The following is a 27,731-nucleotide window of genomic DNA, read 5'->3' on the forward strand; positions in this document are numbered from 1 at the left end:
TTAGGTGATGGGACTCAAGCGAGGTCCTGAGGCTGTGGAGAAAGGAAAAAACCTTCCTTGTCTCAGGGCCTGAATTGCTGCTATGACTTTTTTATTTCTTCCTGTTTAATTCCAGGTAAAAGAGACAGTATTCTCAGGCAAAAAGCAGGATCTCAGAGCCTACATTTTCATTGTAATGACAGCATGGATTTCACCTTGTGTCCAGAGCTTCAGAGAAGAAAATGTCTGTACAACTTCTCTCCTTGAATCAGTTCTGGAGTGGAATATAATATCTGAATAATTTACAAAGGCTCTTCATTATACAGATTTATTTTTGGCAGCTTTGTTAGACTGCTCCTTTTAGGAACTAATAGGAAGTTTCTCTGGTTCCATTAGGACATCCCTGTACAAATCCTTCCGTCTGGGACCAGGGACTGGGACAGCTTATTGCTCCATTAGCAATGCAAAATATAAACTCCTGGTCCTTGGGTAACCAGGCTCCAGTCCAGTGGCCAGATGAGTAAGGATGTCCCTAAACCTGCCATCTCACAGGAAGTGGGAGCAATGGCAAGATCTTCCCTCTGTGGACAGGAGACCAGTATGGAGGCACAGGAGAGGTCTGGTCCTGCACCAGCTCCAAGCAGGAAGTTGCTCCTGCTTTCCAGCCAGACTGTATTGACCCCCACTGACACACATAGGCTACTGCCTGGGCAAGGTTAGAATTCCCCCTTCTTCAGATGCAGATGCATTCCTGGCTGGAAATAGGCCCATTAAAAAGTCATTTACCAGGCACAAGTGAGTTTGTGTTCCCCTGGATTGGGATTTGCCAAGATTATACCATAAATCAGTGTGTTTCCTGGAAGAATGTAAGGAGGGAAAAAAAAAAAAAGATAAAATGGAACATTTTGTAGCCAACAGAAAAGCCAATAAAGGAACATTTCATTTCCCACTTGGAATGGAGCAACTGCAAGCTGCTGCAAGGGGAGGGATGGCAGTGCAGGGCAGTGTGAGCAGGGCACCCGTGCCTGCTCCAGGATGGGGGAAGAGGACAACAATGACCTGGTCTGGTCTCCTGCACACACTGACTACAAACTGCATCTCTCTGCCATTGAACAGAGCCTGAGCTGGGGTGGCTCAGTTTTTCTACATGTAAAATGGGGGACCAGGAGGCCAGCCCGCTGGGGGAAGACTGTCTGCCCTGTTTTCCAACCTTTATTCTGTCGGGACACAAAGCCTGCCTGCACTATTAATAATCCTTGGCATGAAGCTGTCACAGTTTCCACTAATATGGAGATGCTGAAGTGAAAAAGCTACTGCACAACATGCAGGAGGTGTCACAATAACTCAGCTGCTATATTGTTCTCTTTAAAAATAAATACCACAACAGGCCAGCCCACATTGCTGGAGTCATGACGTGTGGGGTTTTATTTTTAATCAGAAAATTTACTGATTTTTAAAGATAGACACAGAGCAGCATCTGAATGTGATGAAAGTTCCCTGTGCACTCTCACACACCAGCTATGTTCCTGCCTGTTATTCTCCGGATGGTTTCCAAGGACCTGATCCCGCCTCAGCACAGGCACATTTGTGTGTGTGGCTTTTCAAGTGGCCCCATGGCAACCAAGTCCTTCCAGAAATAAAGGTTGTGGCTGAATTCCCCATCTCACTGCTCTCTGTGGGGAGACAGTTGATCCCTCAGGACACAAATTGCAGGGTCCACTCCTCAGGCAGCAGATTTAGGACCAAACTTTGCATCCAGAGCAGAATACTCCGTTGCAGGTGAATTACCTTTCCTTTGCCTTCCTTCATGCTCAGCAAAAGCATTTTGCACTGAAATAAAGCAAAAAGAACCCCTGAGTAAAAAATACCCTGCCTGTTCTGCTCGGGGAAGGACGTCAAATGAGCTGCGAAGGGCGAGGAGCTTCATTGCCCGGCAAGGGCCCGTCTAGAGTCCTCGACCTGCTGCCGGGCCAGCCGGGCCCCGGGCCTGCCCCGCGAGCTCCGCGACCTGGCCCGGGCCAACGCCGCGGCCTCCGCCGGGCTGGGCTCGGGGCTCGGGTCCTGCCGCGGCGGCGAGGAGCGGCCCGGGGAACGGGCCGAGGCACCGGGAGGGTGCGGTGGGCTGGGCAGTCCCGACCGGGGCGCGGGGAGGAGACGTCGGCAGGGAGAGGCCCGTCCCGACCGCAGCGGGCAGGGCACGGACCGGCCCCAGGCCGGTGTCCGCGGCCGCCGACGCCGCGCGGCGGGGGCGGGGACCGGCGGGGGCGGAGGCGGCCGTGGGCCCGCCCGGCCCGGGGAGGCGGTGGCGGCGGTGGCAGGTGGTGCCGAGCAGCCGCAGGACGGAGCCGGAGCCGCAGCCGCCATTAGACAATAGGCGCCGGCGGCGGGAGCGGCGCGGGGCGAGCGGCGCGGCCGGGGCGGGGCGGCCGCGGGGCCGGGGTGGCCGGACCCGGCGCGGACAAAGGCGGCGGCGCGGGGAGCCGGGGCGGGAGCAGAAGCGGGCGGCGGCACCATCACCGGGCCGCTCCGTGCGGGGACCGAGCCGCAGCCTGACATGATGTTTCCACAAAGCCGGCACTCGGTACGACACGGCCGGGGCCGGAGCGGCCGCGGGGCGGGGCCGGGCACCGGCGGGGCCGCGGGACGGCGCGGGGGCCGCCCGGCCTCTCTTGGCGGCCCCGGCGGAGTCGAGGTGATCGAGCGCCTCCCGCCGCCGGCAGCCGGGGCCGTTCCGAGGGGCGGCGGAGCCGGAGGCAGCGCCCGGAGAACGGGCCCCACGGGTGACCTTGGGCGCGTCCACGGCCCGAGCGCTGGGCCCCGCCGGGGGCTCAGCCCCCGGTGCGGCGGGAGCGGGGCGGACTCGGGGCGGGGGGGCCGGGCAGCCGCCGGCCCCAGCCCTAGCGCTGTCTCCTGTTGTTCAAGGGCTCCTCTCACCTGCCGCAGCAGCTGAAGTTCACGACCTCCGACTCCTGCGACCGCATCAAAGACGAGTTCCAGCTGCTGCAGGCCCAGTACCACAGGTACGTGCTCCCAGCGGGCCCGGGGCTGTCCCGCAGCTCTGCTGGGCTGGCCGGCGACGCGCAGGAATCGCTGCGATTCTTCTGCTCGTTGCTTCACTGCGTGGACCGAATGAGAACACGGGGGAGGGGACCCGGTCGCATAGCTTGGAACACCTTTGGCTGGAGGAGGACCTCGGGCAGGGGGTTAGTCATGTCCACATGGGAGCCCAGCGACGAGAACGCACATTCCCCTCTCCGGCCAAGGTCTTTCCTCCGAGAGCACTGCTCAGCCAGGACTGCAGGGATGGTTGCCAGGCCTCCCGCCTCTTGCTGGGAGTTTTCCTCAGTTCTTATTGCTGGCTGCCATTCTGGGACTGCAAATGCTGCAGGGAGCACTTAAATCCAAAAGCTTATGCTTTTCTCTGTGTGTATGCGTGTGCGTGTGTGTAAATATTTCTTCTGACCCAAAAGCTGGCTTGAGACGATCTGTTACTTTGCGTGTGTGTCTGAAATAAACGTGATGCTCTTGTGTTAAAGTGACCGGGTGATGCCCTCTGCCACAGCCCCGTGTGTGCATTGCTGCCATGTGGTTGCAATGTCCCCCAGCCCAGGCTCTGCCTGCAGCCAAGTCACAAGTTTGTGGTGGTGTCATTCTGGCAGGAGCAGGCAGAAAAACTGCTGGGAAGTGGCCATTTCCTGGTGTCCCTGTGTCTTGGCAGTGCCATCGAGGGAGTAGGGCAGCCCAAGGAATGTGCCTGCTGAAAGACAAGGTTTCCCCTTACCCCACTCTTCCCCCTTGGACTTAATCTGCTTGAGAAGGAGCAGGTTTTGTGTAGGTGAAGCTGTTTCTTGTTTGAAACATAAAACCACAGCACATGCCGGCTGCAGTTGCTCTGTGGGTGAGTTGGAGTCTCATAAAACACTGGGAGCAGCGGCACATTCTCTGAAGAATTTAGGGGAAGAGGAAAAATTCTTCCTTCTGGAGGAATGTACTGCACTTCGGCCTCCCCCCCACCATCCAGAAGTGGGGCTGGCTTTGGTTTTGATGTTATATTGGAGCATCCCTTGAGTGCTGCAGACAGGCCTGTGCCAGAAGCCATCCCCACCTGCCAGTGATCCACTGGGGAATGGCAAACACCTCCCTGGGCAGCCAGCTCTGCTTCTGCCCAGCACTCTCCTTCCTGTGGAACAAATTTACCTGAGGGCAGTCAGTGTTCAGCTGGCGGATAGCCCCGTGTCCTTCTCCTGAGTGTGTGTTGGTGGGACTCCAGCTGGGAAGGTGGGAACAGGCTCTGTGCAGTCACTGCTGTGCACAGCGTGGCCCAGCTCTGGCCGCCGTTTGAAGTCCAGATAGTGATGTCCAAGGAGCCAGCCTGGCCAGGATGAGGCCGTGCAGGAAGCAGCTGCTCTGCAGCAATCAACTCTCTCACCTCCTGTTTGTGGTTTTCTTACTGTGTTCTGGCTTTTCAGCTTGAAGTTGGAATGTGACAAACTAGCCAGTGAGAAATCGGAGATGCAGCGTCACTACGTCATGGTAAGGACCAGCCCTGGATGCCAAGAGCGTGTGGGTGGCGACTCCAGTGCGAGCAGGTGCCAGTGCCTGGGCTCTGCCGGGCAGGGAGCCTGTGCCCCGCAGAGCCCCGGGGCTCTCAGCAGGGCCGGCATTGGCTTTTCTGAAAATGGGGCTGTTCTTTATTTTGTGGTGGCTGCATGCAGTGGATTGTCAAAATGTGGGGAAGTAGCAGAGAATATTTTGATGTAGAAAACTGAGCCCAGTGGCTGACTGCTTGATGGGTCCTTGGCCTTGCTCCCTGCGCCCAGGGGAAGTGACAGCTCTTACAGACCTGAGAATGGGTTGCAAGGTGCTGGTGTGCAGGCATCTGGGTACTCTGGGAGGATGACAGCCAATGAGAGACAAAGCAGTGCTCCAAAAAAGCTGGGAAACCCCACAATCCTGGTGGGATGTTGGAAGCAGAAACCAGCTTCTGTGCAAGAGCGAAACCCTGTGCACCTTCTGGTGACCCCACAGCCTTGCAGAGCAGTGGTGCTGAGTGCTGGCGTGTCTCTCCAGCACGCGTGTCCCAGCACAGAACGTGCAAATCCTGGGGCAGTGCCTGGTAAAGGCATGAGACATGGTGCCATGTGCGGGCAGCAGGCTTAGCTGTGGCTTTCCAAAGAGAAATCTGCCAGGAAACAGCTGTGTTCTGGTAGGCAGGGTGACGGTTTGCCTGCCAGGTAATACTTCTGGAACGGCCCTTGTAGCAGAAAGGAGGGATGCCTGGCAGGACTGTGGTCTCTTCCTTTCCTATCATAGAGTTAGCAGGAGGCTGTGATATTGTCCATGAAGATGAACTGGTGCCTGCTTGCCAGCTGCTGCACCTGCCCTGGAAGGAAGAGATAAGATGTAGAAATTAATATAGCGGCACCTCAGAGTGGAGTTAGGACTTTAAAACCAGAAATTAAGGAGCTGGCCCCTCCATCCTCCTGTACAGCCTGTGTGCCCAGACTCTGAGGCTGTGGGGAGCAAGGTGTGCTTGGGGCTGGGGACAAGGAGAAGAGGTCACAGCTTTCCTTGCATATTAAATGGGAAAGTCTGCCCCATTCTCACTGGTAAACAATTGCTTCTGGGGCCTTGCAGTCTGCATGGAGACCTTCATCTCCAGATGTGGCTGAGATATATTTTGTCCCCTTAATACTAACAGTCACCAGAATTGATTCAGGTTCCCATCAGCAGCAGAGGGGAAGGGCTGTTACCCGTGGTGCAGTGCTCAAGGCTTTGCAGGCACAGGAGCTCCTGCCTCATCTGTGTGGCAGAGCTGCTGCCGCTCCCCACCACAGCAAGTCACAGGAAGCAAAGAGGAGGGTTTCTGTGAATGTGCAAAGCTGCTACAGCTGCTCTGATTTTTGAATAAGTCACAATTGGCAGCTTGGGGGTCGAGCTTCTCCTTCCTGCTTAGTTTTCAGAATGCAAAGAAGCCTTGAGAGCCTACAGCAGCATTAGAGCAGGCTGAGATCATGCCGATACCAAGCTGGGCACTTCTCAGACTTGTGGCGTCGGTACCAGAATGCCAGTGATCCCCTTGAATTAAATGAGCACAGATGGGGATTTTTCTTTCCATTTGGAAAAATCAAGATTGCAGTCTGCAAGCTGCAGGAGGAGGTTTCTAAACTCTCGAACATCAGCCTTATAACCACTTCTTCCAGGGGTCAGGAATTAGCTTCTCCTGCCAACAGATTGTAGCTGCCTGTTGCTGCTATGCAGGGGTTTTCTGGGTGAATTGTTTTTGTACGGAGGGGAAGTTTCCACATAGCTTCTTCCCAAACAGCTGAAGCTGTGCGTAGCTGGATGTGTTACTTGCTAGATGAAGTCCAGTTGTGATCTCTTCTATTTGCTGCTGAAGCAGCCATGCGAGCTTTAGGGTACTGGCCAGGCAAAGCTTGCAGACTCAGCCTCCCTCTCTTTTGACTGTGGATATAGAAGTCTGTGGAGCCACGAGCCTTTTTCCGGATTTGATGTAGCATTGCACACTCTCACCTTGATGCAGACTGTGGAAAGTTGTCTGTGAGGGGCCCAGCTGGCAAGTCTCCAGGTGTCTGTCTGCAGCAGCATGAGGCTGGAGCAGGGTGGGCAGGGACCACCTGGGCTCAGGGCTCTGCTTTAGAGCTGGAGGGGATCTCTGTGCGTGCCTCCTGCTGTCTTTGTTTCCCAGGGCTGGCCTTTGCTCTCCTTCCATCCATGCCCAGCTTTTGTAGGAGACCCTGCCAGAAATGCAGTGGTAGCTCCCAGCACTGCTGTATGGAGCCATTTTACCTGGTGGAGACTTGACTTACAATTTGTTTTGTTCTCTTCTCTCCTGTTCTACAGTACTATGAGATGTCTTATGGGCTGAATATTGAAATGCACAAACAGGTAGGGGAAAAAGCATTTCCAAGTGCTCTAATTCCTGGGGAAGGTGGTTGTCTGTTGCGTGTTGCTCCCTGTCACTTGAGTGGTATTTCAGGAACTAGAAATGCCATGAGCCTGTAAAATGTCAGAGCTGCCTTTGAAATGCAGGGCCCCCCACCTCTCAGGATCACAGTGCTGGACTGAGAGCTCTCACCCTGGGCTCTGGGCACCCTGTGGTTCTGCTCAGGGCCTGAACAGGTATTTAAGCATCAGACAGGGCAGTGCAGGCAGGATCTGGAGCTGTGGCTTAGAGACTGTGCAGCAGCTCGGATAAGTTTGCTCATTACCCTCACTGATGGTTAAGTTGTTAATTACCCTCAGTGAGTAATTACCTGTGGTATTAACAACATGAGCCTTCTCTGAGCCTGTCTCTCTCTGGCTCCAGCTTCAGTCACAAAGTTGGCTGCATGTCATGACTCAGTTATAAGCCTCTTAGCATAGTTCTGCTCCCCACAAAGGCACTTGGTGCTTCTGATCTCATTGCCCTTGTTGCTAAGCCCAGGAGACTGGCTTTCCTGGGAAAACCTGCATCTCGTTGAAGAATCTGAGCCACAAATCCTCACTGCTGTCCCGTGAACGTCTCCCAGCCTAGTCTGCTTCCCTGTGGTGCTGGTGGGGTCCCCTCCGCTGTTTTTGGTGTGTGCCTAAACTCTTTGGCTCTGTATTTCTTTTGATGCCACTGGAAAGTGATTTGCAAAGGACTGGTAGCTTCACTATTTGCTAGGAGGAAAGCATTTAATACCCCAGAACTTGCCATTGCTTGTGTGAGGGTAGTGAGGAAGCTGCCCAGCCCCTCTGGTCTCCCTGAGTAGCCCCAGTCCAGCAGCTCAGCTGCAGGGAGGAGGAGTCTGAGGAGGGATTTCGATGGAAGCAGCACATGTGTCTGTCTGTATCTACATGGCAAATGTAACTCAACACATCCCCACCTGGGTCTATAGTAAGTTTCCTATCTAGTTGCCCCCAATTTGTTAAATGAAAGTCGGAGACCTGGAGAAGAAAGAGAATATTGAATATTTGCTCTTTGCAGACAGCAGCATCAATTCATTTAACTGTACAGGGAGGTACCTCAGGGGTGAGGTGATCCCCATGGCACCAGAACGCTGCCAGCATCTTTCTGAGGAGAGGACGTTTTCTTAGGGCCATTTGGTGACTCAGGGCTGGGCTGGGGAGGAGGAAGGTGGGGCAGCTGGTGCTGTGGGTGCTCAGTCCCGAGCTGCCTGACCTTTCCTCTCCGTTCTTCCCACCTTTTAGGCTGAAATCGTCAAGAGGCTAAATGGGATTTGTGCACAGGTTCTGCCCTACCTTTCACAAGAGGTGAGTTCCCCAGCTTGGAGGTGTGTTGGCAGAGGGGAGTAGAGGCCCTTGCTCTGCTGCAGCCAACGAGGTGTCACAGCCCTCTGGCACAGGCAGCTCCCCACCCCTGGTCTAGGAAACCTCATTGCTTGCTCTCTGTCCCTGCACAGGGACCAGCCCTTCAAGGCAGTTTTGGCTCCTCGAGCGCTGTGTGGTGGGTAATGTGCCTGTCTGTCCCTTTTGTGGTGGCTGTGGACAAAGATGGGCTCTGGTCTCTCCTACCTGTGGTTCCTGAGTCCTCCGTGTGGCTCCTTGAGATCTGATTTCTCTGCCTCGTTAATTAATGCTGCTGATGGGCTCCTCCCACTCCCCTTAGAAATTAATGGGGGGGGCACGTTGGGAGTTGTTGCCTGAGGCGAGGGGAAGATGAAAGACCTCTAATGCTGTATCTTTCCATCTCCCCATGGAGGCTGAGCTCTGGGCAGTTCTCCTGGCAATTTGGTCGGGACTAGTTGGGGATGGAGGCTTCTTGCTTGGGGTCAATGATGGACTTGGGGCACAGGCTCTGTTTTTCCCACCCACCTGTTCTTGGGAAGGACAAAGTGGCTTGCTGATCAGATCAGAGCTGCCTAATAACTAAGCCACAACTAAACCTTTTGCATCTTAATGCAATCCCTACCCTGTCCTGCTGCCAAAATGGAAAGAAAAATCCCCTTGCTAGAGTGCAGTGGACAGGCCTGGTGCTGAGACCTTGTACTCTCCAATGAGAAAGTACAGTTGTCCTTTATAATTTTTAAGTACATGATACAACCATTTTTCCTGCCTGTGTTTGGAGCACCCAGTTGCTGCAGTTGGGATATGGGATGTGTCCCAAGGACTAGGGAGCTTCCCAAGCGCTTCTGCTTTTATGACTCGTTTTGTTTGTTAGAGGGTCTGTGTAGGTGAAGGGCGGCAGGATGAGAGATGTTGCCCACCTCGGAGCCCTTCTGGCCAAGGATTGCTGGGCCTCTGCAGAGCAGGACAAGGGTGGGAGTAGAAGGGGACCTGCTTAACCCTGTGGTGAGGAAATGGATGAGACAAATGTGCTTCTTTCCCTGCTCCTTGCTGCCATGGGCCTCAGTGTGAGGCCCTTGTCATGGGTGAAGTGTTTGCAGGTGTCTCCAGCTGTGGGGGTAACCAGCCTGTCTCTGACGTGACACCTCAGTGTGAGCAGCACATACGTGTGTGTGAGACCCCTGTTCTGCTTTCCAGTGGCACTGGAAATGACCCTGAATTCCTCTGTTTTCTCCACACCAGCATCAGCAGCAAGTCCTGGGAGCCATTGAACGAGCTAAGCAGGTTACGGCACCAGAACTGAACTCCATCATCCGTGTACGTGATGCATGTTTAGTTTGGGTTCAGAGGGATGGGAGTTGGTATCTTTGACCTTTGAGACAGAGCTGGGCCATGGAGTGGTGACCTGGGGATGTATCTGGCCTGCTGGGAGCAGGCTGTGCTGTGCACAGTGCTGCAGCTGCAGCAGGACAAGGCTGCAGGTGCTGGGCTGGCTGTGCTGGAACAGGGCTGGTTCCATCCAGGCTTGCTGTGACCGAGGCCATGGGTTTGCAGGGGAGCAGGGATCCCTCCTCTGTCTCAGCAGGGTGCAAGGAGAGGAGCTTTGGTTTTGAGCAGGAACCGAAGCAGCTCCTTGGCATGAAAACACCATCTGCTCTTGGTCAAGGTTGTGAGGGCTTTAACTGCATCCTTGGAACAAGCTAGAGTCTGATGCCAGATGTCCTGTGGCGTAGGGGCTGTGTGTTGTGCTGGGGACACACTGCTGAGTCTTCTCTTGAGGGTGTCACAGCCCCAGGACTCTAGAATCTCTTTTCCCACCTGCCCTGAGGCTGTGATGCTCTCCAGGACCCTGAGGTCTCTGGTTTAAGCTTGATTTCTGGCACAGTGTGTTTGGGCATTCCAGGACCTTAGGTTGGGGTCCAAGTGCACTCAAAATGACAATATCCCTGTTCTGTCTTTCTGTCTGTCCATCATTCTCTACAGCAGCAGCTTCAAGCTCACCAGCTGTCGCAGCTCCAAGCCCTCGCTCTGCCTCTGACTCCACTCCCCGTGGGCCTCCAGCCCCCATCCCTCCCTGCTGTCAGTGCCGGCACTGGGCTCCTCTCACTCTCGGCCCTGGGCTCTCAGGCTCACCTCTCCAAGGAGGACAAGAATGGCCATGACGGGGATGCCCACCAAGATGACGATGGGGAGAAATCGGATTAGAGGGGCTGGGGGGAGGGGGCCGTCTGGGGAGAGGGGGTGGGTTAATGCAAGATGCAGTATCTCTCTCTAGTTGCTGTGCAGCAGAATTGCGGGACTTGTGTTTGGTGGCAGCTTGCCAGGCCCGTTCCCATGGGCAGCAGGGCCTGGCCGATGCCCCCACCGCCATCCCCACGGGCAGGCTGCTGCACAGCAATGCAAGCGCCATAGCAGTAACCATGTGGCCGATCACGCTCTCCCTGTGCCCAGCCTGGCTTCCCTGTCCCTCCTCCCACCCTGTCATAGAGCCAAGCCAGAGCCTGGCTTGGGCTGCTCTGGGGCCACTTGCCCCCCTGGCTGTCCCAGCTCCTCGGTGCCATGTGGCTCCCCTCTGCCCGCTGCTCCCCCCTCGGTATTTAAAGATTGCCCCTTGATCCTAAAAGTTCTGCACAACTCCCTGCTGGGATCCCTGGCCCAGAACAATCTCCTCCCTCCCCAGGCGCTCTTGGTCTCGTCGCATCGCCCTGGCCCTGTCTCCCCCACACCCCTCCTGCACTAATACCAGGCTGGCGCCTTGCTGTTCTGCATGTACCTGTTCTTAACCATCTCTGGCTGCCAGGGTTTGGCCCTGGGCTGGAGGGGGAGCCTGTGCCACCTGCTCCCCCTCAGCACAGCACTCAGCTTTGGAGCCCAGGCAGCTGGGCAGAGGGGCAGGCAGACCGAGAACCTTCCCTGGCCTCCCCCTCCCTGTGCCCCTGCCCTGTGTAGAGGATACAGCAGCTTTCTCTGTTCTTATCCGTGCGCTAGCGTGTCTTCTTAAAAAACAAAAATGGAAAAAAAATAATCTGGTGTTTGTATATAGTCCTTTAGAAAGATCTTGTTTTGCTTTTTGTGTTTAATCACTTGACCTATAATAAGAGGAACTGAAAATGCTGTATCAAGGACGTACAAGCTGTGCCTTTCAAATAAAGAAATAAGAAGGTTGGTTAAAACTGTGACTTGCTGCCACTTTCTTGCTGCCTTTGGTAGGACTTTACTTCCCTCCTTCTCCTGTTCCTCCAGATAGGGAAATCAGTTGGGGAGAACAGTTAGTTTTGCTGGTTCACCTTGGACTCTGCTTTGGTTTCCATGTGTGTTGTGGGAGGTGTCTGGGAGGAGCAGCCCCCCTCCTCCAGATGGTAGCGTATCCCAGACTATTCCCTGCCTCGCTTGTTGGATGCACTGCTCTCCAAGGTCTCTGGAGGTTTCTCTGTCAGCCAGGAGGAGCAGGGTTAACCCCTAGCTCTGGCTTCTTTCCCACTCTTGTCTTGTAAGGGGCTGGTGGAATGGGACCGTCTTTGTAGCCTGCATCCTGCCCTGGGACACCATCCCTCCCCCAGCAGGCACCCCTGCGGAGTTGTGCCATAGCTGGAGTCTGCTGGAGCCAGGGCAAGGAGGATGCCCAGGGAAAGCCAGAACAAACTGGAGTGCAGGGTGAAAGCAGGGGTTGGTGAAAGGGACTGGGGGCTCTCCGGAAGAAAAGCAGGGAAGTCCAGGGCAAAACTCCCTGAAAGTCTAACAGCTCTGTACTTGGAGCAGGAGCAGCATGGTTTGGTAACATGTGTGATGGTCCCTGTAGGCTGCCACAACTCTGCTCTGTGTGTGCATAATTCATTTTTCCTGTGGGCACAGAGGATAAGCTGATTCTGTGGCACTTGGCCCCTCTGGAAAATCTGGCCTGCAATGCCTTGGGGCTGAGATTGCTGTCATGGAATTGGCTCTTGATAATTAGGGCTGTCCTCTGGCTCCAGAGCCTGTTCCACCCTGATAACATCTTTCCCTTGGTATCTCTCAGGCCAGCTGGAGTGGGAAAATTTCCTTCCCCTGGGAAGGAAGCTGTGGGGTCTTTGTTCACCCGGCTGAGGTATAGAGGGGCTGGTGGGTTACAGAGCCTGTGGGCAGCACTAGGGCTTGACAATGTGGCTGTTATCTGGCTGTGATGCCTGATCAGCCTAATCCAAGCTGGGGATGGCTGAGGCAGGGTGCCCAGCACGGGCTTGCAAGGGACAGGGGTCTGTGAAGGAGCACAGCTCTGGAGGTGGTCACTGAACTCCAGCTGCTGGCTCAGGCTCTTGCAGGGGGGGGTCTCAGCCCTGTCCCCTGCCAAACTGGGCACTCAATGCTCCTGGTGCTGCCCCGGGGCAGATCCAGAGCTCAGATCCCCTCTCTGGGAATAACAGAGCTGGTGCTGTGTGGCAGGCACTGGTCTGACCCCACTGCACTTGGGGGGCTGCAGCACCAGGCAGACCACTCCAACCTGCCCTGCTTGGGAGTTGCTGGAACGCTGCCAGTCAGTACAGTCTGACCCTGTGGTCCTGCAGCTCATCTGAGGGCCTCGCTGACACGAGCAAGCAGGTTTCTGATGTGAAAGGCCAACACAGCTTCAGGCTTTGGGCTGGGGCTGCTGCAATGGACAGTTCCTAAAACCATCTCTGCTCTATCAGTGCTGCAAAATCCGCCAGGAGCTGTGGCTGCAGGAGGCTGGAGCTTTTCCAGTGCTTTCACCTCGAGGTCAGTGGTTCAAATTCAGTCTGGGGGTAGGGAGCACCATAAGTGGATGTTACTCCTGATAGATATGCAAGAGAGGAGGATTTAGGAGAAATTGGTCTGGGCCATTTTCAGGAACAGACATCCCTCTTGTTAGAGCTAATTAGGGGCCTCAATTCAGTTGGCAAGGGGGTTGGACAAACCACGAGGCTACTGAGGCCGGGGAGCTGCTCCGCACTGGGCTGTGGGTATCTCCTTGCTCCCTGTGGGAGACTAACCCTTTATAAAGACAGAACTTTTGGGCCTTCCAAATCCCTTGCACATCCCAGCAGATGTTGAGCTGAACCTTGTGCTCCACTCCTGCTTCTCCTAATGCTTCATTCCCCAAAGTGTTTCTCTGGGTGGTGGGGGGCACCCTGATATCCCATCCCACTGATGAGCAGTGCTGTGGTTCCCCATGCTTCCAGCCTGGCTCTGTTAGGCACTGCTTCATTTGCCAGTGGGATTTCCACAGGGAATCATTTCATAGGGCACCTTACCAGATTTGGGCTCCAATCTAATTGCATACCAAAATCTGGAAATCTAACAAATACCAACAGCAAAAAAAAAGGGTTACACAAATCTCCCTCATGACTCTCCCAGTAGCTGCAGACTTGAGGAAACAGCTTCTCTCCTTCCAAACAGGCTGCTCTGCCTTGTAACCCCTCTGGAGCCAGAAGCTCCTCTCCTGCCCTGCAGAACAGCTCGGTGCTTGCAGGGGTGCAGCTGACATAGGACCTCCAAAACTGCTCAGAGATGGTTTGATTCTCACTCTTGGCAGAGAAACCCTTTCTCTTTGTGTTCGAGAGGTCATGATGCACGAGTGGGAGAGGGATACAGGCTGACAGTCTGAGAACCAGCCCTGCTGGCACCAGGATCCTTGGAAAAACTCAGCAAAGCCCTGGCTCATTAAAGGGAGATAGAGAGCGACAGTGACAGCCACTGTCCTGCTGCCCATAGAGCTTTGCTGTTGTGGACAGAGAGCTGGCGAGGGTAGGGGCAGGATGCCATCCAGCAGTGCTCAATGCCCTGAGACCACCAAACAGCTGCACAGCATTTAGCCCAGGCTTGACATCAGTTCCTGCTCACAGCTGCCAGGGGCTTGGCAAAACTCTGCTGTCACCCATCTTCTCCTCCCTTCCACCTGCCTGTCACTGGAGGGGTCATAAACTGGCATCCTTCCTTCTCCATGAAATGAGCAGATGCCAGTTTTTTACTGGGTGAAGGAGTCTTCCACACCTGTTTGGGTCCATCTCCTTCTGGTCCTTCCCATAGGACAGAATCCCCCAGCCCCCTGTTGCCTGTGGCAGTAGTAGGAATCAGAATCTCCTCTGCCACATCCCGCTCCTGCTCTCGCCTTTCTCATTTTTCAGCACAGCTTTGCTTGAAACAGTGGCACAGCCTGCAAGCCAGGAATGGTGGTGGAGCAAGGCCTCCTTCCCAATTCATCACTAATGCAGGAACGTCAAGCCCTTTCTGGCTGCAGTGAGCACCAGATAAAAGCTAAAAGAGGCATCAATAATTAAGAACCACTCAGAGCTGGTAAGTGCAAACAGGAGCCAACATACAGATCGAAGCCAGTGCCAGAGATCAGAGTCTGTCAGCTGCTGGGTTGTTCTGAGGGCTCCCACTTCTCTTTTGCAGGCATCCCCCAGTCCACAGCCCCCAGGGTGACAAGGTGTCCCTGGCACTGGGGGGGGGGGGGGCACAAGGGACTGCAGGGAAGAGTGATGCACGGGAGGGGCCCTGCCTGGGCATGGTAGGAGGGAGCTGGGCTCCTGCCTGTCCCTAGGGGCTCTGGGGACATGTGGCTTTGGAGAGTGAATGCCAGTACTGGGGGCTCGGGGATGGGTACCTGCGGGCTGGTCCTGGGAGCATGATCAGGGCACTGAAGAACCTTGATTTCTAGTACAGCTTAGGCTTAGCTCTCACCACCTTGATGCCAGGTCCTGTCCTCAGTTTCCCTTCTCATCTCATTTTCATTCTAGGACAGACTCCAGCCAGGATGAGGCCCCTCTTTGTGCCAGATACTGGTATACATGGCCTGGGAAATTCATGTTGTCTGAGAGTTCCATGAACTTGTCCTTGCTGAATTCAAGGCTCCTCATTCAAGTATGCAAGTGAGGAGCTGAAAACAGGATGGTTTGGAAATGATGGGTGGCTGCAGGGGAGCCCAGGCCACCCTCAGCATCTCTGAGAAACACAATGGGTTCTGCCCTTGACCATCCACTCTAGAGATGTGGTGGGAGCAGGAGGCTGCGCCTGGGGAGAGGAATGGCTCAACCCATAGCACAGAGTTGGGACAGAGCTGGGGCTGCCCTTCCTGTCAAGGACAGGAGGCTGTGTGTTCCCCTGCCCCAGGCTGGCGCTTGGGAAGGAAGCTGAAAGGTAAAATCATTAGGGTAATTCCAGCAGCAGCAACCTGCTTTGCTTGGATTCAGATTCAAATGGAGTTCCTGGGTGTCCAAAGCCCAGGTTGGTTTGATTTCTCTGCTGGTTATAAACAGAAGGGCTGTTTACACCACTTGCCTCTTGATCCTGGCCTGGATTTCAAATGCCTTCGTCCTTTGGGGCTATTCCAGGCATTGCCGCTACCAGGCACGAGCGCGGCTGCTGCGGGAGGGGGCCGGGCCTCAGCTCAGCATCCTCAGCAGTGGTGGGTCTGGGCCGTGTCTGCTGCCCTGCACCTTGTCCCTGTGCCAGGGGGAGCAGCGGGACCAGCTCCCCTTGCTGCTGCTCCTGGAGGCCTGGGGATGCCAAGGGTTAACTGCTGTTGATTTCTCCCCAGTCCAAGCACTGGGAGCTGAAGCGAATTAATCTCTGGGTTACAGGCTGTGCTGCTCCAGGGCCCATGTCAATCAGTAATGGAGGGCGAGCAAGACGTGTGTGACATCCATCACTCCAGAGCTGCCTGTTCCAGGTTTACCTGTGTCACTCTCCGAGACGGAAGAGCAGAGAAACTGCCTAGGGAAAACTGGCAATTTTTGGTGAGGAGTTTTGAAAAACGTGCAAAGCATCTCCTCAGTCTCTCCTTCCCTTGAAACACAATCTGAAGTGTTTCCAGCTTTTGAAAAACACTTTCCTTAAATAAAACCCCCACAACTCTCCCAATAAGGCAACAAACAAAAAAAACCTCTAAAACTTTACATTCGAATTAAAATATGTATATTCATATGTGCAGATATATGATGCACACACACAGACATATATGTGGGAGGGTTTTAGGGGGCTTTGGACCTAGTGCCGGGCTGGTGTCCATCCCTGCCTGTGTCACCGGACCTACCCAGTGAACATCTGTGGCCAGGGAAGGTAAACGGGCAAGTGCTGGGGCTGACAGAGTCTGGGGCCAACCTGGCAGGGGAAACAGGGGATGACATGGAAGCAAGAGGAGGGAGAGCCTCCTGTGCCCACTACCTTGCCCCTGCCCCTGCCGCCAGCATGCAGCAAGTAAATAACAAAATGAATAAAAGATTAAGATGAAATTCGAAGCATTAAATATTTAACCTTGTGCTTGCCTGTGCAGTGCCCAGGTACAGCTGGGTCCTGCAATATTTAAGGGTTCTTCACTGGCCTTTACCGCCCTCGAGTGCGAGGACTGCACAGCAGCTGCAGCTGGAGAGTCGCGCGGGACAGGGAAGGGACCCTCGGCGAGTTCCCCTCCGGGAGCTCCCGGGACTCTGCGGGGCAGAGCGGAGCATCCTCCCCGCGCCCCCCGGGCCGGGGCAGCCCCAGGGCAGCCGAGCCCCGCGGCTGCGGCAGCTCCGGTCCCGCCCGAGCCGCGGCCCCACCGCCCCACGTTACTTTGAGTGGCAGCTGGCGGCAGCCGCAAGGCCTCGTGGGCCGCGCAGTCCACCCTCCCGGGCCGCCCGCGGCGGAAACCCCTCCCGCCCCTGACGCCGGACCGGGCCCCGCGGCAGCGCCGGGCCGGGCCCCCCCAGGCCCGCGGCGGCGGCGGGACGGACCGGGCGGGCCTCCTGCGCTGCCGCCGCGCAGGAGCCGCCGATGGCGGACTACAACTCCCAGCGTGCCCCACAGCTCATCCCTCGGGGCTCCGGCTGCGCGCTCACGTTCTATTGGCCATCCTGGGATGTGCCGTCACGAGCCCATGTGGGAACAGGGCAGGGCGATTGGCTGGCGCTCCCGCAGCGGCAGCCAATGGCAGGCGCGGCCGCCGGCGGCGCGGGCCGTGGGGCTGGTTAAGGTGGAGCGGGCGGAGGGGGCGGGACACGGGGATGCTCCGGTCTGTCCCCCCCCCGGTGGGGCCGCACGACCGCCCCGAGCAGACGGCGGGCTGGGCCCGAGAGACCCCCGGCAGCCCCGCGCCCGGCGCTGAGCCCCTGCGCCCTGCGAGACTGCAGGGGGAGGCAGGAGTTGTGCCGAGCTTCCTGAGATCACAGGGATGGGGTCTGGAGGGATGGGGCAGGTGATGCTGGTCCATGAGTGGAAACCCTGGATCCCGTTTACAGCTTGAAGTTGGAATGTGAGAAGCTGATGAGTGAGAAGACAGAGATGCAGAGACATTATGTCATGGTGAGCTCCCCCTACCCTGTCCCTGCTGCCTTCCCTCAAAGCATCCTGGACTGCTGCCCTCAGAGAGGTCCCAGTGCTGGGACTCCACTCGGCCGCTCACCCAGAGGGGTCAATGCCCTGCTGGGGGTGTCCGGCCCGGTGCTGCCCTTGGGGCCAGGGCTGGGAGGTGTGAGGGAGGAAGGAATTAGTCACTATTCCTCACAACACCAGCTCTTCTGCTGCTATCTGCATATTCAGTGCTGCTAGAGCCCAGGAATCCTGTCATAGGTTTTGTTTCTTTTATTTTCTTTTTTCCTCCCTTTTTCTAATTGACCTTTTAAGAGAGCTCCCCACTCCTCCCTGTCTCTCTCCCAAGGGGTGGGTGTTTCAGAACTCATATCCTAAGACCGGTGTTTTAGGTGAAAGGGGAAGGAGCAGGAGCCTCCACAGTTGCCAACCAGAGCCTGGCAGGAACAGGGGAGCTGCTGGGAAGAAGAAAAGAAAATGGGGACAGCAGAACAGGAGCAGCATTCCCTCTCCTTTAGCATCTGACACTCTTGGCCCCTCTAGGGAAAGGGGGAACCCAAATTACGCCGTCCAAGAGGCAAAAAGATGTGAACTCAGGGGACCCCCATCCCTGGGGTGAAGACAGCCCTGTCCTTGAGGCCAGGGGTGTCGACATCACAGGGCGTGTTCTTGTCATCCATCAGCTGGGATCCCTCCCCACATCCTGGAGGCTTAGGGATTCCCAGAGGTGGACTACTTCCTTTGGAATAGGCTTTGCTGGAGGAACGCAGGTCCTCTGGTTCTTTTTTTTCTCCCCACGTGTAAGGGGATGGGGTCGGCTGCCGGCACCACTGGCAGAGTCATTGGTGACTGGTGAAGGGCGTAACCCACTGTCATCTTTGCTCTGCACAGGCATGACACCCACATGGGTGGGTGGGCAGCTGCATCAGGGTGTGAGTCTGACTTAGGAGTGGGACAGGCCAGGCCAAACCAGGATGGGATGTGGAGGACAGAGGGATTGGCTTCCTCTGGCTTAAATTAGTGCAGAAATTGCAGAGCAATCATCACAGGTGTTAGCAGTCTGTGGCTGCTCCCTACCTTGTCCCAGGCTCGTGGCATGGGGTCTTGGCCTGTGGTGTGTGGGGCAGCCATTCCGCATGAGCTGGAGGGAGCACCAAAGGGGAGCTCGGCCAGGGGGAGCAGGACTGGCAGCCAAAGCCCTGGCTGATCATCGTCCAGTTGCTCTGGGCAGCTCCTAATCAGGCTGTGTTGTGGTTTTCCCTCAGTACTATGAGATGTCCTATGGCCTGAACATCGAAATGCACAAGCAGGTAAGTGAGTGGGGTCTGTGCCAGCAGCAGGAGATGGTGGGGAAGAGGCCGAGGTTGGAGACTTCGCTGGAAAATTCCCTTCCTCATCCCCGTGTAGCTGTAATGGCACAGGAGACATGACACAGCTCTCTGCAAGGGACTGGCTTCAAAGGAGTCCAGATGTTGTCGGGACATGTGCTGTTGAGTTCCTTGGGACAGGGACCTACCAATCCAAATCACCACTCAGAGCCTCTATGTGAGCCCTGGTGCCTTCCTGCAGAGGGTCCCTGGGGCCTGAGTTGAGGGAGGGATGTGGAAGAAACAGCAGAAGCTGGAGCCCAAGGGCAAATGGATTGTCTTTCTTTTCTTTTTTTCCTAATCTCCTTTTCCCTAAGTCAGAGGAGTGTTTTTACCCTTCCTTGGTTCCCCTTTTGTTCCAGTGTTAATTTGTTTTCCCTCTTCAGATTTATCAATCTAGTCATCATGGGCTCTCTGCCAGGGAAATTAGTTTGGACCAATGCCTGACAAAGTGGCAAGTCAACTGCCATATTCCTCCAGCTGGCTCAGCCCCTCTTGAGTTTGCTCCTTTTGGTAGCAGGGAGTATGGTAGACCATGAGCATATTCCTGCCATCCCCACATGCTTCAAGATCTGGTGGGACTGGGACCCACGGATGGGACTGGGACCCGGGGTGGCCCATGCCACATGGGGCCAGTGGCTCTGCCCACAAGGCGATAGAAGTGAGGGCCAAGCGGCTGAGAAGCGGGAGCCCTGACCCACCTGGGTCCAGCTCCTGGCTCTACCTGGGCAGGGGAGGTCTGGAGGGGAGGCATCTTTGACTCCCAGGGTCCTGAGTGGGCATTGTGGCAGTGGCTGAGACAGCAGCTGGGACCTGCAGGTGAGCAGGGCACTGATGGGTGCGGGGGTGTTCCCAGGGTGCAGCAGGTAAATGTTCCCTTTGTTGGCCCTGAGCGTGGTTTGACCACTGCAACACTGTCGGGGATTATCAGAAATCTGAGATGAAAAAATGCTTCAGAGCAGCCAGTCCCTCCACCAGTGCCAGGGAAGATTTGCAGTGAGGGAATCGAGTTTTCCCCAGGAGACATGGGTTTTCTCTTGCAGAGGCTGGGCTGGAAGCCACAGCCCCTTTGCTCAGAAGTGCTGCTTACCCTGGTGGGGCCGTGGCTGGGCTGTGGGTCTGTCTGTTACCACAGGCTCTCCTCAGAGGATACACCAGGTTCTCTGCATTCCCTTGTTGCCGCTGCTGGGCAGAGGCAGGTCCGAGGTGTTCTGTGCCTCTGCTCCCCCTTTGGAAGGAGCAGGGAGAGGTGCCGGCTGGCCCAGGACTTGATGGGGATGGCAGCGGGGTCCCTGCTCTGGGCAGGGCAGGTACCACCATCAGCTCCTTGCAGGGTTTGCAGGCACGATGCCAAGAGGGCTGAATCTGTGGGAGTTCTGTGTCCCTTGCTCTGCCCTGGCTTTAAGTCCGACACTCGGGGACAGCGCAGTGTGTGGGTGGCCCACTGCCAGCGTCTGCGGCTCAGCTCTGCCCCGTCCCTGCCTGTGCCAGTGGCAGCCCCAAAGCCAACCTGGGTTTGGGCTGAGCAAAGCCAGCTGGGCTGTGACAGGAGTGACAGCTTGGAGCTTGCCTTGGCCTGGGTCCACAGAGGGATTGGGGTGTCGGGATCCCTCCCACGTGCCTCTGGGACCTGGCAGCCTGGAGGGGTCCAGCAGCTTTGGGCAGAGTCTTCTCTTGGCAGCAGGAAGACCCAGAAGGGATGTAGAGGCAGCAGGAGAATTTCCGCTGAGAGGGTTTGGGTGGGGAGAGTTTAACTTTGCCTGCATGTCTGCAGGATGCTTGGCTGCCCTCCCCTCTGCTGGAGGGGACGGGATAGGGCTCAGAACCCTCCATCCCAGGCGATACCTGCTTCCTCTTTCAGGCAGAGATTGTCAAGAGACTGAGTGCCATCTGTGCCCAGATTATCCCCTTTCTGACACAGGAGGTGAGGAGGCAGGGGATGTGCATCGGACTGCTCTGGCTTGTCTTGAGGGAAGCCCTTGGGAAGGGGGGAGTCAAAGTCCAGCCTGAAAAACAGGAGGTTTTGGGGAGGAAAATCTCCATACCTGGGCTGGAGGGATGGGAGAAGGGACTGTGCAGTCCCAGGTGGCTGGGGCAACACCGGGCCAGGAGCACAGTGTGACTGCCTCCATGCTCTTCCTTCCCAGCACCAGCAGCAGGTCCTGCAGGCGGTGGAGCGGGCCAAGCAGGTGACCATGGGAGAGCTCAACAGCATCGTTGGAGTGAGTCACACTGCCCAGCTGTGGGCCAAGGCTCTTCCCTGCCACAGGGGTTTGGACGCTGCAGCACAGTGATGGGAGAAGTCAGGGGTTTTGCCACTTTAGTAAGTCCGTTGCAGCGAGGGGGTTTGCCACTGTGTCCTTAAAGCAGTGGATGGCCTCTGGGATCCCCTTGGCCCCTGCTGCCCGGGGCAGAGCGGGGCAGAGCCATGGCTTGGGCTCTGCCATGTGTTGGGATCACATTTGTGGCAGGGAGGCACTCGAGGTTCCATGGGTGGAAGAAGCAGTGATGGCACCCAGACTGTGCAGCCTCAACAGCTCTGCTCACCTCCTTGTCTTTGCTGGCGTCTCATCCTGTTGCGCTTTGCATCGCAGTCAGTGCGGGAGGGGAGGGTGCCGGGCATGGCTGTGGCTGGCTCTGCCACACCCAGAACCATCTGTTCTTTCTCTTTCAGCAGCAGCAGCTTCAGCACCTCTCCCACCACGCATCCCCGCTCCTGCTGACACCCCACTCCTCCAGCATGCAACCTTCTAGCTTGAGCGGGGCCAGTGGCACCTTGGGGCTCCTGGCCATCTTGGGGGCACTGTTGGCACAGTCTCAGCTGGCCACCAAGGAAGACAGAGTGGCCCAGGATGGGGAGAACAAAGGTAAGGGGAAGAAGCATAGCTGGATTAACCTTTCAAAGGCTGGCTGAGTCAGTGCTGGGCAGCCTGCTGCAGGGATCCTGCTGCCTGCTCTACCTCTTTTCTCAGTACTCCTCAGTGCCTGGCTGCTGCAGCTCAAGGGATGGCAGATCCAGCTCATGAAATATGTGCAGGAGTTTGGCTCCATTTTTGACCTTGGAACTGCTGCCATGCAGTGACGGTGTGTGGCAGTGGTGAGGGTGGCTGTGTTTGCACCCCTGACACTGGGCAGCAGGGCTCTGGACACATCTCCCTGCTCCCCTGGGTGTTTCCAGTGTATGAGGGTCCCCCCCTCCATGAGGCAGCTGGGAGGGTGTGAGGTCCCCGTCACAAAGAAACCTTCTCTAATTACACTAGGGTTTACACCAAGTAAAGATTTGATGCCCAAAGCTGAGACTTCAAGGGAAACTACTGTTGTAAGCCCCTGGTAGAAACTATGGGAACCACAAATCTGGGGCAAGGAATTTAGAAACCAGAGCCTAACTGCATGTGTGGTGCCATGTAAATTGCATTAATTCCTAGTCCTTATGGGTGCCTCCTCCTGTCAGGATCACAACGTGCCTTACAAACATCATCAATATTTAATCATCATAAAATCAGTGCTCTGAATGCTATTGCAGGACTGGGCCAAATTAGTAATGCTGCCCAGCTTTGCTTGTGACCTACTGCTGCTGAAGTGCTGCACAAAGGAGAAGCTGCTCTGAGCTCAAGTCACCTTTTGCAGAGTGCAGGAATTGGGTAGTTGTGCTGAGAGGGAGACTGGGGCAAGAACAGGGGCTCCAGGCATCTCTATGGGCTAGAAACAGGCAGCCGAATTTAGCAGCTGTAGTGATGCTTCTCTGCAGATTTCCCTGGGAAAGGTGCTGACTGAAATGCACTTGGGACAGGACCCAACAGCAGCAGCAAAACTGGGCACTGGGTGGGGTTTGCTGCAGTTTCTAATGGTCTGGTTTGGCTTGTTAAGATGTCAAGGTGGTGAAAACAGCAGCAGGAAGCTGTCGGTGGCTGCTGTGTGCCCCTGCACACAGCTGTCTGCAGTCAGAATTCTGTTCGTGTTTCTTTAAGGATGGCTTCCCAAAGGAGAAAAACAAACTCCAGAGAGAGGATAAAAGCAGGGGCACTGTGCTGTGCTGAGCCTGCTTAACCCTCCAAGCCTGGATAGCCCCATGCCTCCAACCAGAACTTCTCTCAGCCTGGGTGTCTGGCCTTAGTGAGGGCCATTCCTTAAAACAAAAAAAGGTGAAATGCTCCATCTGGCTGGGGTTAATCCCTGGTGCTCTGCCACAGTTAGCCAGAGCTTGTGTGAGTTGAGCTGAGCCAGAGGTGTGGGGCTGATGGCAGGCATCCAGTTCCCCTCCTGGACCATGGCCTTGGAGCAATGCCTACAAGAGTCCCTCAGCTCCCCATCCCTGCCTGACTCTTTTTGCCAGCAGAGACCTGAACGAGTTTGTTCTTTCCAAATGCTGGTGGATTTCTAGGAGTGAAAATCAACCAGGGAGGGTTGCTAGACCGCAGCCGCAACCCTGTGCTTGGATTTGCAGCAAATGCCTGGCACGTTTTCCCTGGGCTCAGGGAGGTGGACCTGTTTTGCTATGCATGTACAAAAGCTTCAGAGGCTTTCCAAGCAAGGTTTTTAGGCATGGCTTCCTAAGGAAATAGGATGGGTGTGATTCACGAGGTCTCAGCTGGCTGGTCGGCTTGTCCCCTCCTGGCAGCTTTGGACCTGTTGCCACATCTAGGGAAGAGATTCCAAAGCTGGGGTAATTCTTGAAAGTAGGTGGGTGGATAGAGATTTCCCTGCTTCCCTGAGGAAAACCAATGTGCTCATCTCCCATTAGACAACAGAGAATCCACACTTTAGGTGGGCAAAGTGGGAAATCAGGTATGATTTGTAAGCCCGTGTCCTGCTGTTTCCTGTGTTACCCTGCAGTGCCCCCCTCTCCTCCCTGCCCGAGTATATGGGGCACAGCCTTGGCATTAACAGCCTCTTCCTCTCCTCCCCTCTGCCTTGCTGACATGGATCTGCTCGGATATTCTCCCTGCTGCTGCTTGGCTCCAGAACGTGCCCCAAGCCAGGTAAGTCGTGATGGACTGGTAGCCTCAACTGGCCTCAATGGTATCTCCAGTGTGGGCCAGGCAGGAGCCGAGCTGGCCCCTGGCTCCTGGGAATGGTTGGGGGTGCTGGGCAAACTTTGCTGGCCTGAGTAGGTTGTGTTTGTATCAGTGTTTTGTAGCTGAAGGTTCTGGGCCACCTCAATTCAGTCTTTGCTGATGCAAGAATCTAAAGATCAAGGGCTACTCCCAAAATAACCAGCTCTGTCCTTTTCAAGGAGTTTCCAGTTTAAGAATCACTCTGAACAGGTCTCCCTTCTAAGCCCGGTGCTGCCAGCCCCTCTGCAGTCCTCGGCTGCCCCCTCCCTTTTATGATCTCCCCAGTCCCAGATCTGTGACTCCATTCCCAGGCTCCACAGTAGCTTACAGCTCAGCAATATCCAGAGTTCCAGTTCCTGTTACAGGCAGAGGAAGAAAGGGTTAAAGAGCTCCTTCATAGGGGAACAGTTGGCATTGATCTTAGGCTGTCAGTCAGGTGGGAGAGGAAGAAGGAGAGAAGGTGTCTGTGTTGTGCAGAGGGGATTCCAGACCTACCCAGGTGCCTCTTTCAGAGATTGCCGAGGGGACAGGGAGCATCATTTCTGCTTCTTGATTCTGTGTGTCAAAACTGTTGATCTTACTGTGCTGGGAACAATCGGCTCAGGGGAACCCTGGGATGGGGCATGTGCTCCCCGATTGATTTCCATCATGAACAGCCCTGTGGAGCAGTCCTGGGAAGGTCGGGAGGCCATGCCCCAGCCCAAGCACACTGGCTGCTTGGGAGAAAAGGCAGTCCCTCTGGGCAGCCAGTGCCAGCCAGGTGTTCCCCTGGTCTGCAGAGAGGCACCTTTTGGCTGCATTAAGATGTAGGGATGCAAGGGGATGTGTGATACCACTGCAGCTGCCAGCAGCCTCTGGGGAATGGGTATTCATCCTGCTTGGCCCCATCCCGCTTCCCAGCCCGCTGGCTCCCATGCAGCAGGGTTGAGGTGAAGTAAACACGGCTCCAGTGGGGACTTTCCACTCCACTATGACATTACGCTCCCCGTGCCTTCTTGTCTCTGCAGGGGCAGATCTGCCCTCCAGTCGTGCCCTCCCCTTGGTGCTGGTGGCTGGGCCAGGGCGCAGCTGCACATCCTCGTCCTCCTCCATTGCTGTCACAGGGGGGTCATCTGCCAGCGGGGGCTGGGGCCCCCTGCTCTGCTGTCTCTGCCCTGCTTTGGCCAGGAAGGGGAGGCCGTGGCTTTGGGGTTTTGGGCTCCTGCCCACCAGCCAGGGACATGCTTTGCCAGGGTGGAGGCAGTGATGGAGCAGGGCCTGGCCCGACTGAGAGGTGAGGGGTGTCTGTCTTCCCTCACACTGGCTGACATGCCTTCCTCTCCCCCCTCTGTGTCAGAGCATTTCTTGTTTCCCCCCCCGAGTGCCTGCAGGATGAGGAGCGGATGGGCCTGAAGCGGAAGCGGGAGGAGAGGAGAAGAACCTGCCTGGGCATTCTGTGAGTGCACTAAAGAGTGTGGCTGTGGGAGCTGGTCCTGGGAAGTGGCTGGGGAGCCTTGTGCCTACCCTGGTGCGGGGAGGTGGTGTCCTGTGAGCAATAACAAAGCAAAAGAAGAGCCCCGGGGAGGCCACTCAGCCAGAGGTCTGGGTCGCTGCCAGCAGGGCATGGTGTTGGTCCATGAGGAGTGATGAGCAGGAGAAAATGAGTCTTTCTGCTGTCTGGGATCCTGGGGCAGAGCCTGGTCCAATCTCTCCCAGTCCTGACTGAGCCCTTCTGGATTTCTCCCTCTTTGCAGGATAGTGATGGGGACAAGAGCGACTACAACTTCGTGGTGGATGAGGTAGGCCCTTATACTTGGAACCTTGCAGGGTATCCAGCTCAAGCTGTAGTCATCAAGTTTAGGACTCTGGTTCCTAAGCTTAGGACTCTGGTTCCTAAGCTTTGGAGTTCCTTAGGCTCCAGGTCATTGCTGTGGGGAACAGCATCCAGCCAGGACATGTGCCAGCCCTGCTCTGATGTGTTCATGTCAGCCAAGACTGATTCCACTCCCACTGCTCTGAGTAGAAAGCTGTGCCAGCCAGGGCTGAGCTTTGCCAGCCACAAGTTTGGCTCTGATTCACAATTCCCTTTCAGTCCCTCTCCTGTAGCATCCCATATGGGGAGACTGATAAGCTGGGATGAGAGCTCCAGGGAGTTGGGTTTGCTGCTGGCAGCTCCAGTGAGTAGAGGTGGCAGGAGCAGGCAGCCTCGCAACACACCCTGGCCCTGCCAGCCCCAGGCTTTGCAGTGCACCTCATGCCCTGCCTGGCCTTCCAGCAGCCTCGACTTTAACACACCAAGCCTGTGTCAGTGTCTCAGTGCAGGGAGCACACCGAATTCCAGTCCTTTGCAATGGAACTGCCACGTACTTCTGGTACAACCTTCCCTGGCTGCTGAGGCAGGCATGACAGAAATTTATCCCAGCCACAACTATTCTTGGCAGAGATGATGTTTTCAGGGACATACCTGCTCGTTTTCTGGAAGACAAGGGGAAGGGACAACATGTGTGAGGTATTTTTTCCTCCTACCACTTCCTAAGAAAATACAAGCCCTAAAAGGAATATCAGCAGGAATTTCTGCAGAAAACAACACTTAACAAAAACTACTTGGTGGAATTATGGTGATAAAAATCACAGACCTGGTTAAATAGTTATAGGAGTGCAAGAGCTGATGGGCAGCCTTGCCTCTGAGATGGCAGCTCTGTGTCAGTTCCTCATGTGCTGGTTGCCATCCCTCCTTGTAAAGGCATCCATGGCCACCAGTGTCTTCTGAACCTGCTGTCACCTCTAATTTTGTTCAAAGAGAAAAATCAAGGCAGTTTCTTTTCCAAGGGACCGTGGAGCAGAACAGAGGCCCCTGAGTGGATGCTCCTCATTCAGGCTGCTTAGGCAGATGGGACAGCGAGGGGTGGGGGGAGCAAACTGGGGCTTGGTGGTCCCTGCAGGCTCCAGGCCTGGCTGGCTCCCCCGAGTCTCTGTTGTGCCTGCCTTCCTGCACAGAGGGACTGGGTTTCCTACTTCCCACAGACGTTTTCTGCCCCCAGGGCCCCACCTCGGAGCCCAGCAGCCCTGGCTGCTCACCCAGCAGCCGGCTGGCACCAGTTTGCGGGGAGATGCCGAGCCCAGCCTGCACCTCCTCGGTGGGAGCACAACACCCCTCGGGCCAAAGGGCCAGTGGCCGGTAGGGAGGTGTGTGGGCAGCCAAGGCTGGGGGTGGAAAGTGGGGCCAGGGATGTTTGTGAGCAGTCTGCTGCAGCCCAAGGTAGGCACAGAGATGCCAGTGCTGAGGGTTTGAACCCATGGCTGGGCCCCCAGCCCTGGGAGCAGAGGTCCATGCCCCCAGAGGGGTGTAAGTGTTGCTGTGCAGAGGGTGGGCTCTGCAGTATTCTCACCCTGGCTGCCCTCAGGATTCCCCAGAGCTTCTCGTAGCAATTGATTTTTTTTTATTATTATTTTTTTTCCCCATCCTCCTTGCCAAGCACCAGTCCCGTGCTCAGATTGACACATCAGAATGTGGGAAGGGGGAGGGATGTTTCTGCTACTCCTTGGCCTCCCAGCCACTGCAGGGACCAAGCGATGGCATCCCCCCATCCTGGGTCAGGAGCCAGCTGGGGGCTATGGGCAGCAGTGAGCAGCAGCTCCCCGGCACAATCGGATTAGAGCAGACAAAGCGCCCTGAGCAATCTGCCAGCACAGCACGTAGCTTTTCTCTGTTATTAATTTTTTTTTCCTTGCTGGTGTCGACAAAATCCCCAGACAGAAAAAGCGGAAGAAGTAGGAG

The 27,731-nt window shown here is 55.9% G+C and overlaps 1 protein-coding gene across 7 annotated transcripts; it reads left to right on the top strand.

Annotated features, from left to right (window-relative positions):
- Positions 1 to 2,263: 2,263 nt before the first annotated feature.
- On the top strand, positions 2,264 to 26,543 carry TLE5 (TLE family member 5, transcriptional modulator). Of its 7 annotated transcripts, XR_007908240.1 has the most exons (9): positions 2,269 to 2,560; positions 2,902 to 2,999; positions 4,449 to 4,512; positions 18,819 to 18,863; positions 20,782 to 20,844; positions 21,068 to 21,142; positions 21,595 to 23,899; positions 25,311 to 25,409; positions 25,708 to 26,543. XR_007908240.1 is itself a non-coding variant. In XM_051810882.1 (7 exons), the coding sequence occupies exons 1-7, from the start codon at positions 2,534 to 2,536 to the stop codon at positions 21,832 to 21,834; spliced, it is 612 nt and encodes a 203-aa protein (XP_051666842.1). In that variant the 5' UTR covers positions 2,264 to 2,533; the 3' UTR covers positions 21,835 to 21,849. The 7 variants fall into 7 exon arrangements, 6 of the variants coding, with proteins under 6 accessions (XP_051666842.1, XP_051666849.1, XP_051666843.1 ...); XM_051810882.1 differs by lacking the exons at positions 4,449 to 4,512; positions 25,311 to 25,409; positions 25,708 to 26,543 and adding an exon at positions 17,484 to 17,547 and having other exon boundaries at positions 2,264 to 2,560; positions 21,595 to 21,849; XM_051810883.1 differs by lacking the exons at positions 25,311 to 25,409; positions 25,708 to 26,543 and having other exon boundaries at positions 21,598 to 21,849.
- The last annotated feature ends 1,188 nt before the right edge of the window (positions 26,544 to 27,731 follow it).

This window comes from Manacus candei, unplaced genomic scaffold, assembly GCF_025592945.1.
Source record: "Manacus candei isolate 608988 ecotype Guabito, Panama unplaced genomic scaffold, ASM2559294v1 h1tg000080l, whole genome shotgun sequence".
Lineage (NCBI taxonomy): Eukaryota > Metazoa > Chordata > Aves > Passeriformes > Pipridae > Manacus > Manacus candei.